We start from the raw sequence: 18,091 nt of genomic DNA on the forward strand, positions 1-18,091 counted from the left end.
CTTTCCTTGACTTCTTTATGCACATTAATACAAATTTTTAGCTGGGGTGCCCAAACTTTTGATCCCCACTGTATATATACACATATACACACACACACACACACACACACGTGATTTTGCACTGGAGGGCTGCCCTGTAGCAGTCAAACTGCTATAGGGCAGCATTCAAGTGGTTAAAAAGTCCCTAACTGACATTCATACATACTATGGCCAATTTAGACCTGAACTAATCAATCTACATGCATGTCTTTGGTGTGTGGGAAGAAACTCACGCAGGCATAGGGAGAACAGTCAAACTTCAGGTAGGTAGTGTCATGGTTGGGATTTGAACCGTCAACCCTAGTGCTGCAAGGCATAGGTGCTAAGCACTTAGCCACTGTACTGCCCGCATTTACAATTAATGTTTTTATGCCTGGAGTTCTGCTTAAAGTTCATAAATTTCCCCTAAGTAGTTTTTTCTTTCCCCCCCCATCCCCTACAGGGTCATAATGAAGACATCTTTCGAGCTTAAATCCCCAATTATGTGGTTAGCATCAGGGGGGCACAGTGGGATCATCTGATTGTGTAATGGCCAGAAGTGTTGGGCAGTGTTGGGCAGAACTGGGATCTTGGTTGAGATATCTCATTATCAGGGTTCCCAAGATGGATTTTAATCCACTATGTAGTTGTTATAAAAGGTGGTATGAGTGTAGGTGTTACAATCCACTATGTAGTTCAGTTTTGCTAGTGACCACCTGAAACAGGCATTTTCAGAAGAAACTGAATAAACTTTCAGACATTACGGAAGGTTTCCAGAGAAATGAAATTGTCAGAGCAGATTCCAAACCTCACACTTGAAGAATGTGTCATTTTGCAAGCTTTAGTTCAACAAAACATAAATCTTCCCCACAATGTACTGTCTGCACTTGTTCTGCCACTAAGGGACTTTCCAGTTTATTAACTGGCTGTAATCACTTATCTACTGGCCCTATTTGTTTAACCCTTCCTAGCCGATAATTGCTGTCTTGGGTCTTATCTCTTAGTTAATATGTCCCATGGTGTCAAACAAGATTATGGAATAATAGAGAAGTCCATTCTAACAAAGGAAAGGATAAAAGACCATTATTTGAAGGAGTTAAATCAGATTTTTACTAGCACAATGATCCAACATTTACATTCTTCCAACATTACAGGTGTTGTGCCTGGCATATTTGCCTTTGATCAGGGTTGTGCCTTTGTTCTAGCAGGTGGGAAAAAACACTTTTTAACCTCATTACAGCAGAGACACCAAACCACATTAGAGAAAATGGGGGCTGGGCATGTTTATTTACATACCTTTCAAAGGATTTTTTTTTACTTTATCAGTCATTTTTTTTACCTATAGAGTGTCTGCCAACTATCTCACGTTATCACAACAGTAATCTTAATGGTTCTTTTTAACAGTTTTAACACTTCCTCTGCCATGGCCCTAGTTACTTTTATTAATGTGGCCAAACCATTTTTATGGTCCAGTCACAGTGTAACAAACTAACGCAGCTTGTCATATGTTTTTAAATGGGCTGTGCTGTGTTTTTAAAAATTGAATTTAAAGCAGAGCTCCAGGCTCCCCCCCAAAAATAAAAGTATTTTAATATAAGGACATTTACCTGTCCAGAGATCCAGCAATGTCCTCACCCGAGCCGATTCTTCAGTCGGCTTTGGGTGCAGGTGCCGGGATCTTCAGTAAGAGAAACCAGAAATGAAGCCTTGAGGCTTCACAGCTGGTTTTCTGCTGCGCATGCTCGAAGCGAGCTGCACTTTATGAATTGTTCTGCAGTCTTCTGAGAACTGCAAAGTGTCTCAGAAGGCTGTAGGGGAAGAAAAGGGGGACGAACTTGTGGCTCAGATCGCAGCAGCACATCTGAGAGGAAGTGGGAGTGGGTACCTGTCAAAATCAGGTACATTATCCCCCCAAAAAGTGCCAAATGTGCCAGTGGAGGGGAGGAGGAGGAAAACAAGTGGAACTTCCCCTTTTTACTCCGTTTTAATGCACTTTAATGAGATGCACATATTCTGGAAAACAGCACGCTGGACCTTTTCACAACATGCTGCATATGTTCTAAATTTAATTGCATTGCTTTCACCCAGCCATGGATGGCCCTGTTATAGCCTGTACAAGGTAGAAAATTATTGGCTGTCCAATGACTGCTTTATACCAGATGTAGTCACTGTTCAGGGTGCCAGCCTGGATACAATGGGAATTCCTCTACCCATGCAGTTTATCATTAATGAGGGAATCAAGGTATTTTCTCTCAAGCTCTTGTGAGATGAATAGCCAAAATGTGTGCTGTCTATTCGAATAGCCAAAATGAAGCTAAATAAAAGAGCAAACAAACTTTTCATAGATAGACCATAAACATTTTAATGATTTTGAGAGGAGTTACAGCCTCTGTTCTTTGTGGCCCCATCCCCCCCCTCTCCTTCCTGTACAGATATGCCAAAGGGCTCTGACTAGCCATTGGGGCCTGGCAAAGCCCTTCAGCATATCTGCACAGGTTATTTCCCATGCATGTGCAAAGACGAGAATGTTTTTTGAGTTTCCTGCTACCTGTCTTTGCACAGAGAAACCTGCACATGCGCAGCTGTACCACAGGGCTGTCGGGACCTGGGACAAGCAGAATCTGGGAGGGGGTTGGAGGGAGGCTTCCCAGACATCACTCTCACCTAGACACAAAATATGTTTAAAAAAATAAAATGAAATGAAATAAAAATATATCCACTTTAAGCAGTGGGAGAGGAGTCAGAGCAAGAAGAGATTTAACACTAAACATTCAGATTCTTGGGTAAAAGAAGTTGTTACTGGTGTCTTGAAAATGTGGGTGAATGAAATACAAAACAAAAATGATATGGAAGGGTAAATGTGGGTTTTACATTGAAGAGTAACCCAAAACATGGAGGTAACCAAAGAGAGTAAATAAAAATGGTCCCTTTTTGTTGTTTTTCTTTGTTTCACCCTTTTCTACTTGCCTGCCATTTCACTCCATTAAATGACATAAAAAAATGTATTAGCAGGCAGCAATAACTTTTGCCAAATATTATTTTTTTTTTGCATTTTATGCCCATCTACTCCACCCACAATAAACTAGCTATATAACTTATTAGACTAGATCTGTAGTATAAAGCGTCACGTTCCCCAATTGTGGAAAGTTGAAAGACCATGCTGGACCCGCAGGTTCACTCCACTGTTATTGTTATCTTAAGATATTTATGTTGGTGTAAATGATTTGGTTCCTGGGCAAGTGGCTTCTACACCCCATGGGATCTCCACAGTCTCCCTGGCTTGTAGTGTATTGTAAGAAGAGTTGAAATTGAAGCACTCTTAAGAGGTCCACTGTTAAGAGGTCCAGATACAGCTTTATTCCATTTAAAGTCAGGGGTATAATTTGAGAAGCAGCTAATTCGTTTCAGGGGGTCCAAGTGCCCCCTTCATCAGGGCTTGACTGGCAATAAAGTGAACAGACAAGAAGTAAACTGGACCTACAATGGTATTTATTCCAGTGTGAATTAAAATCAAAAGCCTAATCAGCAGCTGTTTTGGTTGCTGCCAAACAAGTAAGACAAAAATAATTAGTTCTTGCATGACCTACAGTACAATTCTTTTTGGAGAAGGCTAGTACCCATCAGTCCTAAACTATTGCAATAAAAAGAGAATATATCTATATTTGTAATGTTTTTATGAATTAGTGCTCTGTTCAGCTGTTATGTGATATATATATAGTAGTAAAAGTCACAGGAATCCCCAAGCAGCACATATTCTAATTAAAATGATTGAGAAACTCCAAATCAGTGACTTGTCCCTTATCAGCAAAATGAAGTAATGCTGTTTGTAATTCCGAGACAGATGGTACAAGCAAAAAAGCACAGTATTAGAGTCTGCAATTTCCAAAGCATATGGATCAACATCTTGATGCACTGTTTCCGTATAATCAAAAATACTTATCAACAAATCAGCACACTTACACATTTTCCAGTTTAATTGCATAATTTCCAGAATTGGTAATTGTTTGCTAAAATGAAGCAGGGGAGGGGGGGGGGGGGTTATTGCTGTGCTCACCTACAAATATCCCCGTAATATTTTAAATTCTTTTATTATATGTAATTTCCAGTATTGTGGATTTACCATTCCATCTGTTACCAATTAGATCAAGAACATGAACATTTTTTTTTAAGCACTCATAAATATATACAAAGGTCAGTATAGATTCTGTAAATATGCCAACCACCTGTTACATGTTGTGCTACAACGCAACCCAACTGATTCTTACTATGTTGGACCTGGACAGACTGGGCAGCAAATAGGATGAAATAATAGGGGTACACTGTGGTGCTGGTCCTTTGATATAGAGGTTGGGAAAGGGGTGGAGCAATATTGTCCCAAATATTTTGAACTTCTCATACATTTTCATACGGACACCTTTGGATCTCATTGGTAAGTGGTTTGCTTAAATACAGATGGCCACTAGTGATAGAATCTACAAAACTGAAATGCAATAATCAAAAGATAGAATAGAAACCATGTAAAAAGTGAAAGATACACAAACTTATTTTTAGGTAAACATTAAAATAACTTGAAGTGTAACTATGAACATACTATGGGCAATAAAATATTTGCAAATTCTAAACAAGCTTTATATATATTTTAATACAAGTCCACGACCTCTGTAACTGCAGGCACTGTGAAACACTGAAATTATTTAAAGCTGGCTATGCATAGATTGAAATTTGTCCAGTTCAGTGAGGACCAGCAGAATTTTAATCTGTGTATGGGCAGACTGGTTATTCAAAAGATTGAGTTGGAAGTCTCCCCACTGCCAGAATACTATAGTTTGCAGGAGGGACTCCCCAATCCACATTGAGTGTGTGGATGGGAGATTCAAGTCATTTTCTTCCATTTAACCTGCTAGTTGAATTAAAAAACAAAATGACTTGTGTATGGCCAGTCTAAGACTCATCTCCCCCTGCTCCCCACTCCCAGCAGTGTCTCAGCAGCCTTTCCCTCTTCTATTATCTAATGCAAACACAAAGTAACAGAGGACTTGAAGGACTTAAGTCATTCTGCTATGAACTTTGAGGATGAATTGTCATTTTGTCCCAGCATATAAACACACTTCAATTCAGATATACAAGTTAGCCATTGCTTTAAATGGTGCTAGTTTACACCTATGTGATGTGCTGATGTGTGTTATCAGTTTTTTTAAACATCAACATGCCTGCTTATGACAATGGAAAGTGCAGGAAAATGCATGATTGTTAATGACACATGTAAAATGCATTTAAATGTGTAAAGAAAGGTGTGACTCCAGCACATTGATGGCTCATAAACAATATGTAGATAATTGAATTTCTTTAGCCTAGCCATGGGTTGACTTTAAAATCTTTACTCACTGAAAACATGTTTATGCAGACCATACACTTCATTTTGTTTGAAATCAGCTTTCTAGTGTTTTCTAGTTTCAAAAAGCATTAAAAGATTTTTCATAGCTCCAGTAAAGTCCTAACTTACACTGATGAAGATTAAAAAGCCTGAAACAGCTGTAAGCAAGTTGGTAATACTAATATTAGTAGTGTGCAATGTATGTCTGCTGGCAGGAAATTGTGAATGATGAAAGCATAAAACATCAATCCATCAAATACTAAACAACCATAGTGAATCAACTCATTACAAAGTGCTTGCTAATAAGCAAATAAAATATAAATAAATATGTAAAGTTCATTCAATTCCAGAAATTGCATGATCTGACACCACAAAATATAGATCCAACAACACAAAATATAGATCCATGCTTCATGTGAATTTCATACATTATAATGCAACCTCAGTGCTCTCAGAACTCTCATCTCCAATGCGTATTATACTGCGTGTTTATTGAAATATCTCCATCATTGGTCTCTATCTCCACCAACCACTAGGGACTGTCCACTCCTCCTCTGCTTTAGTAGTTGTTAGAGTAGCTTTAAGGATTCCACCATTTAGGATGGTAATAGTTACCTCGCCCAAAAGAAAATACGCCTCATATAGTGTAGTAAGTAGATAAAACTTCCAACATTTATTAAAATATTGCACTTACATTCAAGATAATACAACTGACTTTTAAGAACAGAGGATCGCGGCATGTACTTATTCCTGGGGTCCCCTGATGAAGTCGCGTGGCGTGTCAGGCAAAAGCAGAGGCAGATGACTCATGAATATGGTTGTTTAGTATTTGATGGATTGATGGTTTATGCTTTCATCATTCACAATTTCCAGCCAGCAGCGCTATATTTCACACTACTAATATTTATACTGAATTGTGGGAACACAATTTATATTAGCAGTAGCACATGTAGTGGCAGTCACCGATAAACATGCATATTTTATTTTAGCACATAGTAGGCACAGGTGTTTTTTCACTGTAAGTTGGTAATACTGTCTCTATAAAATTATGGCTATATCTGTTCTATACACATGTCTGGATACAATGATGGCTAAAAAAAGGGTCTTACGCACTTACGTATAGGCAGAGACTGAGCTTCTTGTTTTTTAATTTTGAAATGGAAATGAGGACATGAGTATACTTTCTGTTTTAAGAAAACAATGCTGCACATCTCAGTATTTTGGAAGTGGGCTTTTCAGTTTCTTTAGTACAGTCTTACTGTGACCTTAAAGCGTCACTAAACCCACATCATAAAGAATATCAATAAATGCTGCATTACATGCTGTTCATACTCACTCATTCACTATGGGATTTGTTTTTTGTATTCAGCAAAAAAAAAAAGGTTGATCCTGCTATTCTGTCTCCCCTTCCTAACCATGTTCTCAATGCAATTGGAGATTTTACAGTGCTGTGTTGTCAGCTACTGCACATGCTCAGTTTTCAGTTTTCTATGCTGGGCACTTCCTTCCTATCACATCTGAGCAGCCCACATGACTACTTCACACATGTGGATATATACACAGTGGTAAGTGACAGCTCACTCTCTCCCTCCTCCTCCTTCATGCCCACTAACCAGCTATACACAATGGGGGATGGATATTACATCTTCACTGATGGAGACTTCACCTCCCTGTTAATCTCAGACACAGACTGAATGGTGTGACACAGTCTATGATTGGCAGAAATCCACCCACACCATGCTATTGCCAAAAAGATTTTATTTCAAATATATGTTTTTATGATGATTGAAAAACAGTTTATTGATGTGAATTATTTATTCTTTCTCTGAATCCCAAAGGCTGTTTTTTTTAACATGTGACCAGTAGCAGAGAACTAGAAGATTCTCCTGCTTATGTTTCCCTGCAGACAGGCTGGAAAAGAGCTGGGTCATGTGACAGCTATATATCAATTAGGAAAAAGGTAGTTAGATGTTTTTTTTATTTAATTAAAATGATTACAGTGCTGTCATCCATATACAGAAAGAGAAGGTATAATGTAAATTGAACAGTGTATGCTTAATAGGTTGCAAGGTTTAACAAGATTTATCATGAACACTGTTAAAGGGTCATTTTGTTTAGAAAATTATTCATTTAGAATGGCTAAAATACAAAATTGTGAGAGAAGTGTTTAAAGAGACCCTGTCACCAAACCATGTATTTCAACAAACAACCTTCCCATAAGATTATATGTACATTTACTGCATGTTTTATATTTTTATGCATGTTATATACTGTAAAAGACCGTCCATCCAGGAGCCCAAGATAGGCACCTCCATCATGGACTTAGTGTTAGCAGTCCCAGCAGGCACTCTGTAGTTTTCCCCATTCACTACCCCCTGGCAGCTATAGAAAAGGTAATGTAAGGATTTGAAATGAAGGGTGGAGGAGCTGGACAAGACAGGGGGTAATAAAACTTTCCTAAAAGATTAGAGAAGTATGACATGTCACATTTCATAGCAAGTAAATATAAGAATAATTTATGGAAAAGAACAATACTGCAAGTAAGCATTAAAGACACTTGCTTTTTGAATGCTTTTACCTGCATTTTTTTTTAAGTTGGTAACATGGTCACTTTAAATTGAATGCACATCTGGGACCCTGATCATCCAAACTATTAGTGGTTTTGTGGAATTCTGGGAACATGGCTGTGTGCCCCTCCTTTATTACATCAGTTAGGGTGCCTCAAACATTCAGGTAGAGGTATAGGCTTACTCCAGGAGTATGTACTGCACGGGAATTTTCTAGCAAAGCACTGGGTAATTGAGCATATATGACTTAGAAAGCATTACACTCATTATTTCCAAAAAACCTGAGAGAAAATAAAACCTAAGCATACATTCTGTATTACTTACTGTTATTCTTTCATCTTTGTCGTTAATTGGCGTCCCGTCTTTTCTCCATGATATTGTTGGCTCGGGATGACCTCGAGGAGGCTGACATTCCATGACGGCTGGTTCTCCCACTGCTACCATCACATCTGAAGGGTTTTGTCTGAAGTCATCTCTCAAAACTGTTAAGAGGGAAAAGTTATATTAGCATAGCTGTAACATTCTGCTAGCAGCACAATTAAGATTTTTTAGATAACTGCCATCTATGTGTGTTTTTAATTTGGTAGTTCTAGTCTGGAACAAAAATGGGCATGTCAGTAAGATAAAAGGCACATTTTATTTGCCACATGTAACACACAGTTGTGGTCAGTTATGACAACCTCAATATGATACTAGCTAATGTTCACTGTTGAAATCCTGGGTCAGGCTTGTTTCTGTATCATTGTCCATTTATACATAATTTAAACTGGCATTTTGATTCTTTTTACTGGTTTAGGATAGTATAGGGAAATAAAATATTTAAAAAATATGAGTACATAGATATTTAAGAGACTATTTAATCTGAAGTTGCAGTTGATGGGCTTCTACAAAGGTGTCACAGAAATACAATTCAAAGGAAATGGATGCACAAGTCACATGACTGATAGTTTATAGTGGGGAGTACGAGAACTAAATAAGGGGGTATGGGAAACAAAACAAGATCTTGGCATTATTGAACCTGAAATCAAAGCAGAGAAATTGATTTGTGTCAGGTGACATGTGAGTAACATCGTCATTAGCTAGACCTTGATTTCATGTATTGATTGCATCAAATCGACAGTAAAAATCTCACTAGTTGCAGCTAGCTTGTGTTTTTTTTCTCATTTAATGATCAAGTTATTATGATTTATAGCTATCCATAAATAAAAATGTAACATTAGCCAAACTACTGACAGTAGTGAAGTCATACTGGTACTTAGGACTGGTAATGATGATGATTTTAATAGTCTGGCAAAGGGGACAGGGAGACTTAATGGGATATCTACTGAGGGTCTGTAATCATGAAAAGGATAAGAACTTCTAGTCTGGGGTTTCTCAACTAGGGTTCCTCCAGAGGTTGCTAGATGTTCCTTGAGAAATGAACTATCTCTCCCCTCAGATAAGCTCCCCCTAACATCACTGATCTTTGCAGCTATTTGTAAGGGGGTAATTCTTCCCAATGACCACAAGTGTAAGAAGCATTCTTCCCACTTATCCTCACACTGATATATCATGAGTTGTAGAGATAGTAATTTTTGCAAGGGTTCCCTGAGCCCATAAAGTTATTTCAAGGGTTCCCCTGTGTTAAAACAGTTGAGAAAGGCTGTTCTGGTCTACAGCCACATAAAAACATAACGGATGGCACAATAAAATACTCTTTACCAGCGCATATTCCTTATTTATAAATAAATGAATTTATTGAAGAAACATAGTAGTTATTAGCAAACCAAAATCTCAGTACTCCCTATGGTATCTTTATCGAGGCAAAGACTTTGAGGTTCCAAAAGCTTGGATCATTATTAGTGACTACTGTATATCTTTTATAATTTAACTTCACAGGAAATGTTTGCTTTTGAAAAGCATTTTATATAAGTACTGCCAGTGTTACACACAGTAGTGGTATTGATTACATTAGTGTTGAAGGTGGCTACCAAGCAGATAGAGAATTTTACATACTCGTGTGTTAAAACGCAGTATGTATAGCATTCAACCAAGTATCACGTCCACCCAAGCAAATGTCAAGGTGCTGAAAGCTCAGGACTAGTTCTACACAAGGACTTTAGTAGAAGCCTTCAAAAGTGTCAACAGGATATTAGACTGTAATCTCCATTGAGCAGACCAATTTATCTCCTGTTTCTTGTAAAATTCTGTATGGTTAATACTACATATAGCTTTACTGTATACTCAACTCTAAATTGCTATGAAATACAATGACACTATCAATAAAAGATAATTAAAAATCAGTATCCGTTTACAGCATGAAATGTTAATAAGTTAATTAGGTCCTCATTTACCATTTGTCTACAATACAGTGAGTTAGTGGACATCTGGTAGTGATGCTTACTATGTTACAAATGATATGCATCTGTACATTCCCTAAAAATAAGCATATGTCTGAGAAAGAAAATTAGGGTCCTAATTATTAAAATGCAGAACAGTCCATATTCTCTGTAGCAACCAGTCAAATTTAAACTGTTTTAATTCAGCTTTGAAAATGAATGGTGAGAAGGTGAGTAGACCAACTCCAGTCATTGTGAATGGTTGTTAAGATCAAAAAGGCAGAGGAAGCCATTTTGCTTTCTGTTCAGCCAAATCCACCAGTGGGGAAAGAAGATGAGCAGAAAGCTCATTTGTATACCGAATCACCTTGAAGCAATGCAGAGAAAGTAATTTACGAGAACTGTTTAATTAAAATTCTGATAAAATTATTCCATGCATGTACACCATGATATATTACAGTGAGAGGGAGGAAGCCAACTGGCGCTGCCAAATATGCTCTATTTTGCCTCATATTTCATTCTTGCAGATTCCTGACAATTTACATTAAGCCATTCATTAATTAACTGCTAATATAGTGGAATTCAGGAACAAAGTTGTGTTTTAGTGAAGAGATGGTGAACTTGGAAAATGTAATTGAAAATCATTGCTAGTCATTAACTTTAACTTCTATGATCAATTATCATGGGGAGTACCATAAAAACAGTATATCTCTAAAATAAGGACATTCAAAATGAGGCATGCTGATGTTCTGCAAAAATGCAAAAATTATATGTGAATTATTTTTGGGTACCTTTTTGGTTAAAAAATAAATAATAATGAGTACACCAATGAGATTGATGTCTTCACTATTAGCTGTAGAATCTTTCAGTTTGCAGAAAAAGCACATGTTGACTTTTTCCATGAGTCGATATTGTCACCATAAAGTTAACTTTACCATCCCACTCAATGATATCTTAACAGATGATGACTGGGTGGGGAGGTTGCGCAGATCAAATTGTTTTCCTAAGTAACCAATAAAACAACCAATAATGGTCAATCGTTGGGCATTGTAAGCAATTTTGGGGCTCATACCCACAAGTACTGCATCTTGATGCAAGGTCTGTTTTAAAATACTCAATTAAAGTGTTTCCAAGCCCAGGACCCTGCATTCTCTATATCATTCACTGTGTTTCACTGTACACAGAACATGGAAATGCAATTATTTTAGTAAATATAAACTGCTAAATACCCTTTCTAATCAGAAGTACATAGCAGTCTTGTGACTTCTATCAATGTCCAGCTGAGCACTGGTTAAAGGTTTTAGGAAGAGTTTTTATTCTTCTCTGACTGTCCTATGAGCCTGCATGACCCCTGACCCTCTGTCTGGACAGAGTTGATTGGCACTAAGCTGATCACATGCACCCTCCCAAAGAACAAAATCTAAATAATCTGTGCAGGTGCAGAGCTCTGTACTATCAGCATATGGATTGGGGACAGTGGAAGAAGGGAAGGATCAGAGAAGACAGGAAAAAACAGACGTTTTTCACAATGTGGAGGATTAACCCCTTAGGTTCCACAGTGAGTATAACAAGCATGCTCTACTGCATATACAGACTAATTGTACTGTTGTGGGTTTAGTAACACTTTAAAGCTGGTCAGAAAAGTAACATTTTTTAATACTGCAGGACTTTTTTTAAAGGAAATGTTTTCAGAGAGAATAAGGACATTTTAAATAGGCCTGGATTATTTCCTAAATGCACAAAATATTAATGGATACTAATATTTATAGATAGTTGATCCAGTGCATATTCTAAATTTTTCTCCCACTGGAGTGTATTGGATCAAACTTTATTTTTTTTTTTTGGCCTCCTTCTGTATCAACTGCTGTTATAAGGTTAAGTATATGGAGGTTTTCCAGTTGTGTATATGTGTGTTTTTTTTCTCTGTAGGTTTAACTGGATGGACTAACTATGAAACTATGTAAGAATATGAATGATGCCACTGCTGATTTCTCCTTCTGAAAAATGCAACTGGTCTGGATGTTAAACTATTCTACGGGCTCCAGTATTTTTAAGACGCTGACATTAAACAAGCATGCAAATTAAGAATTTCGATTTCACTCACTCAAATCTGCAAGCTTGTTCACGATCAGTTACTCAGAAAGTATTGGTGGCAGCCAGACAAATTGAATTCTTGAACAGAGATCAGCAATGTCAGAGGGTTCCTTTCATTGAGTCCTCAGTAAATCCAATGTGGGCCTTTAGGCCTTGACCACAGATATGCCTGCTTACTTCTGATGGCATTCATCATTGCTCTGTTGGCATTCAGATGTTTAATAAAGGTCAATGGGCCTACAGAGACAAGTGCAGGACTGACGGTGCAGGCAATATTTGGGATAGCCTAATGCAAAGTAAATTCTATACTGAGCACTGATGTTCAATGCAGCCTTTTTCTTAGTGCTGGGGTATACTAAGCCAATGCATTTCCATACTTACTCTCACACCCAAACTTACTAGGCAGGTGCCAGTACCATGTGCACACTTAGAATACGTTGTGAACCAGGTCTTACAGAACTATCCTAGGCAAATGCCACTAGGTTTTATTAGAGCTGAACCTGTCCTCCAAGATCAGTATCTGAACATATCACAAATAACTTGCCTTAATTTATTATATTCTCTGAGCAGTTGACAATATTATGTGTGCAAGATTAAAAGCTACATTTACTTTTATGTGATTTTGAGAAGCATGATGACTAATGTAAACACAGGTGCGGGACTCGCTCTGGTGTGCCACTACTCTCTGTAAAATAAATATACAGCCTTCCATCTGAGTCAATTTAGCAATGCTTGCCATCACTCCTGATTTTTCACAAGTCATGCCATTGATATAGCACATGCCATTTGCTCTCTGGCATCCTGGAAAAACACTGAAATGGGTTTGACATTTAGAAAAAAAAACATTTTGCTGTGTCAGCTGCTTACTGGTCCCAAAAGACCACTGTGAAAAAAGTTAATATATTTCTAATTATAGGTTATTAGGCATCTAGAAAAATAACAACTTTCTATTAATACTTTTAATACATATTAAATGTGATATTTCTTTCAAAACAACTGTGCACCTGCCCAGCGCATATCACATGACCCCAATGTCAATGGCTGCTCATGATTCCAACAATAAGGCACATTTAGGAGGTAAAACCTCAGGACCAATGCGTGGCCTTTTTAAGTGTGTATACATAGAAGGGCAAATGTCTCCCTGAGAATGACAGGCACGGAAACATCTGCCAATCCCTGATCATATTGGCCCCCTGACATTGTACTCCTTTGACAAGAAGCAGCACATCTGTGGTTTGCATAGAGGAAAGAATTGGCTGAGTCTCTCCAACATTTTCTACCAAAAATAAAAAAAAAACTGTCATAAAAGTAAAAACACTTCCTGTGCTGGAAGCTGACAACTTCACCCACAAATGTGTACCCAGGGATGGACTGACCCTTGTCCAAATGTGTAATGGGTGTTGGAAAGAAGTCAGAATTGTATTGTTCATGAACAGCCATAAGTACCCTTTTTTTCCCCTTATGTCTGTGAGTGTCTCAGTAGCTGGCCAGCTGCCCACTGCCAGTTAAACAGTTTGGCAGGTGGGAAACTGATCACTATTGTCCTCCTGCTGATAAGCAAACTCCTGCTCTTCTCTCTGCCCCCTCCCACTTCAAAGAAATAAGTTTTATCTTAGCTTAGCTGCCATTGCTGACAGGTCACCTGCTTGTCCTATACAAAGACCGCTCCATAACAGGGACCGCGCGAGGTCATGAAATAACAGCTATCCCACTTCATGTGATCTCCAACTCTTCCACTCTAAAAAGTAAGATATTGGCAAAATAAATTGGCTGCATAAAACAGAAGTTAATACATATTATTTTGTGAGTATTCCTATTTAAAGCAGTATTAAAGTGGTTGTAAAGGCTCATGGTTTTTTTACCTTCATTCGATGCATGAAGGTAAAAAACCTTCTTTGTGCAGCAACCCCCTCTAACACTCACCTAAACCCACTCTCGATCCAGCGATGTGCACTGGAGTCTTGGCTGTCCCAGGACTCCCTCTCCTCATTGGCTGAGACAGCAGTGGGGGCCATTGGCTCCCACTGCTGTCAAACACCGTCACTGACCCAATCAGAAGAGAGAGGGGGTGGGGCTAAGCCACAGCTTTATGTGTGAATGGACACACGGAGCAGTTGCTGGGGAGTGTGCATGCTCGGGTGCCCCCATAGCAAGCTGCTTGCTGTGGTGGCATCTGACCCAAACAACAATTCTATTAATTGATTAAACTTTACCCATAGCAGATTGATAACTCTTAATGTTCTTTAAGAAAAGAACATACATTCCACATTAATAATTATGCTACCAAAATTAGTGTGTGCTTTAAATTGCCTCTGGCATTGCTCCCGTTTCTTCTTGCAGGAGGCCTACTTTTTGTTGAAGCCCTGATCAGTCACTACCTTACTGAAAACTCTCCCCCTCTCCTATAAAGTTTATTGTTAAAGCAGTAGTAAACACTGCTTGGACACTTGTACCTACAGGTAAGCTTATAATAAAGACATTTCTCCTAAACATACACCGTTTAAGAAATATTTAGTATTTCTGCAGCCGGTGTATGCACTGTGAAGGGACGGCATACTCATACTGTCCCTTCATAGCTCCATTGTGTCAATTATTCTTTTAAAATACGCAGTGAGAGAACTCTTGGTCCTACTTTTATTTGTGCTAAAGAAATTCAAGTAATTGAAGGATAAAACAAAATGAGGTTTGGAACGTCTGGCTGAAATGCTTCAATTTTAGGTTTAAATGGAGAATAAAATACAGAGTACACTGCGGGAGTGACGACTGCATATTTTTACAGGGATGCAAGCAACATACTATGAAATGTCACATTAAAAAAAGAAAAATGAATTTCATAATCCTAACTTGGTATTCCAAGAAAGAAAATAGCTATCTATCTACATATAGAATCAAAACTCACTTAATGACTGTCTGTTGTCTTACAAAGGAAAATGCCAATTTGCCTTGGAGACACACACTCCTAACCAGAAACAAATGTATTCAATTATCTGTACAGACTTTGCTCCTGCCAGGAAGCATACTGCCTTTCTTGATTCATATTATTAAACTTGTTTGACATGCAGCAAGCAAACACATTTATAATGGTAGCCCGATAGAAAGAAGACTACCGAGACAAAAGGAAACTCGCGGATGCGGTTAAGTCAGCTCAGAACGTAGACGAAAGCCAGATTTTTTTCTTTACATATTTTAGTATGCCTTTTTTCTCTTGTGCTGTTTTTTTCTTAGCTTAGCTGACATTCAAAATTGTACAGAACAGATTTAGATATGAGGCTTTCAAGAACCTATCTATTAAAATGATGAAACTGTGAATGCTGTACAGGTAACAAAGCTACTGTCCACTCAGTTTAATATTAGTTTAATGGAATCAATTGCATTGCATCAGGGTGATTAGCCTTAGCTTCAATAGCCTTTATATGGTGCTTCTGGGACTGAAGCTTACTGTCACTGTGCAGTGCCACCTTTTTGAGCCTTTTCACATGGGTGATCCAATCAGGTCTGCCTGTTAGTTTTTCAGGTGGACCTGATCGGACTGTCCATGCATTCCTATGGACCTGATCGGACCCTAAGTTAGGCAGGTGTAAGCCAATCAGGCCTACCAAAAAAAAAAAAAAAAATGGAGGAGGACTGCGACCTCCTTCAGAAAATGAAATCTGCCTTGCCCATTGGCTTTAATGTTTTCAGCTTTCTTACTAACCCCATGTAACAGTTTTGAAAGCCTGAATGGTCAATCCCCAAGTACCAGTGCTATCACATGGGAAGAAGTGAATAACATGTTACCCCATAACTGAAATTACCATGTTACTGGTTAAGTTAACTTTACTACAAATGTAGCTGCGATGGATCAAAGGAAAAAAGCAGCTGCAAAGACCATCATCTTTGCATGGGCATAGCACAGGTTACCTTTAAAGAACATTGATCTTCCTAATCATATAAGAAGCTTCCTAGCTTCCTCTTCCTTTCCTTGTGATTTGGAAGTAGTAGGTATTATAGAGGTTTAGCACAAAAAAAAATGTGTTTGTGCTCAACCCCTCCACTATATTGGTCCTCATTTTATGAAATGTAGCATAACCCTTTCCCTTCTCTGTTAGAGGCTGGAATGTCTGCCCATGCATGTGCCTCATTGTGGCAACCTTTATTATAGGTTATGCAGAATCATAAAAAGAAAAACTCTTGTTGCGCTATGGAAAATTATCATAGTCAATAAATTTGGAATAAATCTGGAGTTCCACCGTACTATGTTTTGTGACTACCATAGTGACAAGGTTTCCAAAACAAACAACTGTGGATGATTTTTCTCGATCAATATAACAAAATATTCATGTAATTCAAGCAGAAATGTAATTAAAGGATGTTTTTTCCCTTTACATTGCAAACACAAAGCTACACAGCCACTGTGCATCAGATTATAAAACGTTTTAACATATTTTCACAAATCTTGATCTTACATTGAGATTTGATATGAGAAAATCAAGAAGGAATCTGACTACCACCATTGCCTTCCACGCTACCATCTAACAGATTTCTAAACATTGTGAACAAACAGATAACATCCCTCTCTTTTTCCAGAAACATTATACTTTAAAGTAAACCTTTAGAATGTTCTCTGAAAGCAAAGTAATGCTGCAGTTGTATAGCAGGCCCCACTAAGGTGCAGAAATGTATATTTACAATGCTGCCTGTCTCTATTATAAGCTGTCAGGGCCCTTGAAAAAAAAAACACGTATGCCCACTCCCCCTCCTACAATGCAGTGCCAGGTTCCTGAGTGACTTTCAAAAAGTCAGTATTAACATAGAAACTCTCTGGTATGGGCAATGGCTGCCATTACTTCATAAGCCCCCTCCCCATCCCAGTTTAACTGGAACATACGTAGGGGTCTGATTTTTGTGTCTCACATGGGTTTGTGTAAAACCCCTGCAAAATGTGGAACACGCTGTTTGAATTTTAAATTATTCAGCAGATTACTCTTTGCAAATTATCAATGATGCCGGTTGTTAATATGGAAACAATGCTTCCAAGCAGGGGCGGACTGACCATTGGAACACTCGGGCACTGCCCGAGGGCCCACGGTCAGTAGGGGGCCCCATGAGATGCCCCTGGTACCTTTCATTGGCTTTTTTGGGTGTTGGTGAGGACACAGGGGCCCCATGATCCCCTATTGCCCGGGGGCCCCATGAGTTATCAGTCCGCCCCTGCTTCCAAGTATAGAGAGTGTGTATATGTATTCTGTATGATAATTTTGATCATTTAAAAAAACAAGACTAAAGACTTGCACATCTTAAATGCTTCTACTATGAAAAGCACTATAGCGCAGAACATTAGCATTGTCACAGGCACCCCTAAAGTCTGGAGCCCAGACAACCACCTGTTCTGCCCATATTGTGATACACTGCTGCAGCTTTACATCTTTGTATTTCTTTGATTTTCCTCAACACAGGTTAACTTTAAGGTTTCCAAAACAGTACATAAACCAATTCAGAAGTTTATATCTTCCCAGGAACTGTACAGAGAATGATCCTTGTGATATATTTCTGAAGGATTTGGATGGCAGTGTTTAAGTTTGGATTTCATAGAAAATTGCATTACTTATGGCAAATGTAATTTTATGGATATCAGATCTTGTAGCCCAGGAAGAAATTGGAAAAAAAAACATGTTGGCTTAAGTTGGGCTTTAAGAGTAGGTTACTGACTTTATCTGTAAGATAGCAAACAAACATATATA

General features: G+C 38.3%; 1 protein-coding gene across 3 annotated transcripts in view; it reads right to left on the reverse strand.

Moving 5' to 3' along the window:
- The window catches only part of ROBO1 (roundabout guidance receptor 1), a 1,375,987-nt gene that overhangs the window by 185,617 nt on the left and 1,172,279 nt on the right, over positions 1-18,091 (reverse strand). For all 3 annotated transcript variants that reach the window (XM_089682911.1, XM_089682910.1, XM_089682909.1), the window contains one exon: positions 8,284-8,441. In XM_089682911.1, coding sequence (XP_089539037.1) covers positions 8,284-8,441 — 158 coding nt within the window. The remainder of the gene's footprint in view (positions 1-8,283; positions 8,442-18,091) is intronic.

The sequence above is a fragment of the Staurois parvus genome, unplaced genomic scaffold, assembly GCF_062004578.1.
Source record: "Staurois parvus isolate SC_StPar_1 unplaced genomic scaffold, SC_StPar_1.0 ptg000299l, whole genome shotgun sequence".
NCBI lineage: Eukaryota > Metazoa > Chordata > Amphibia > Anura > Ranidae > Staurois > Staurois parvus.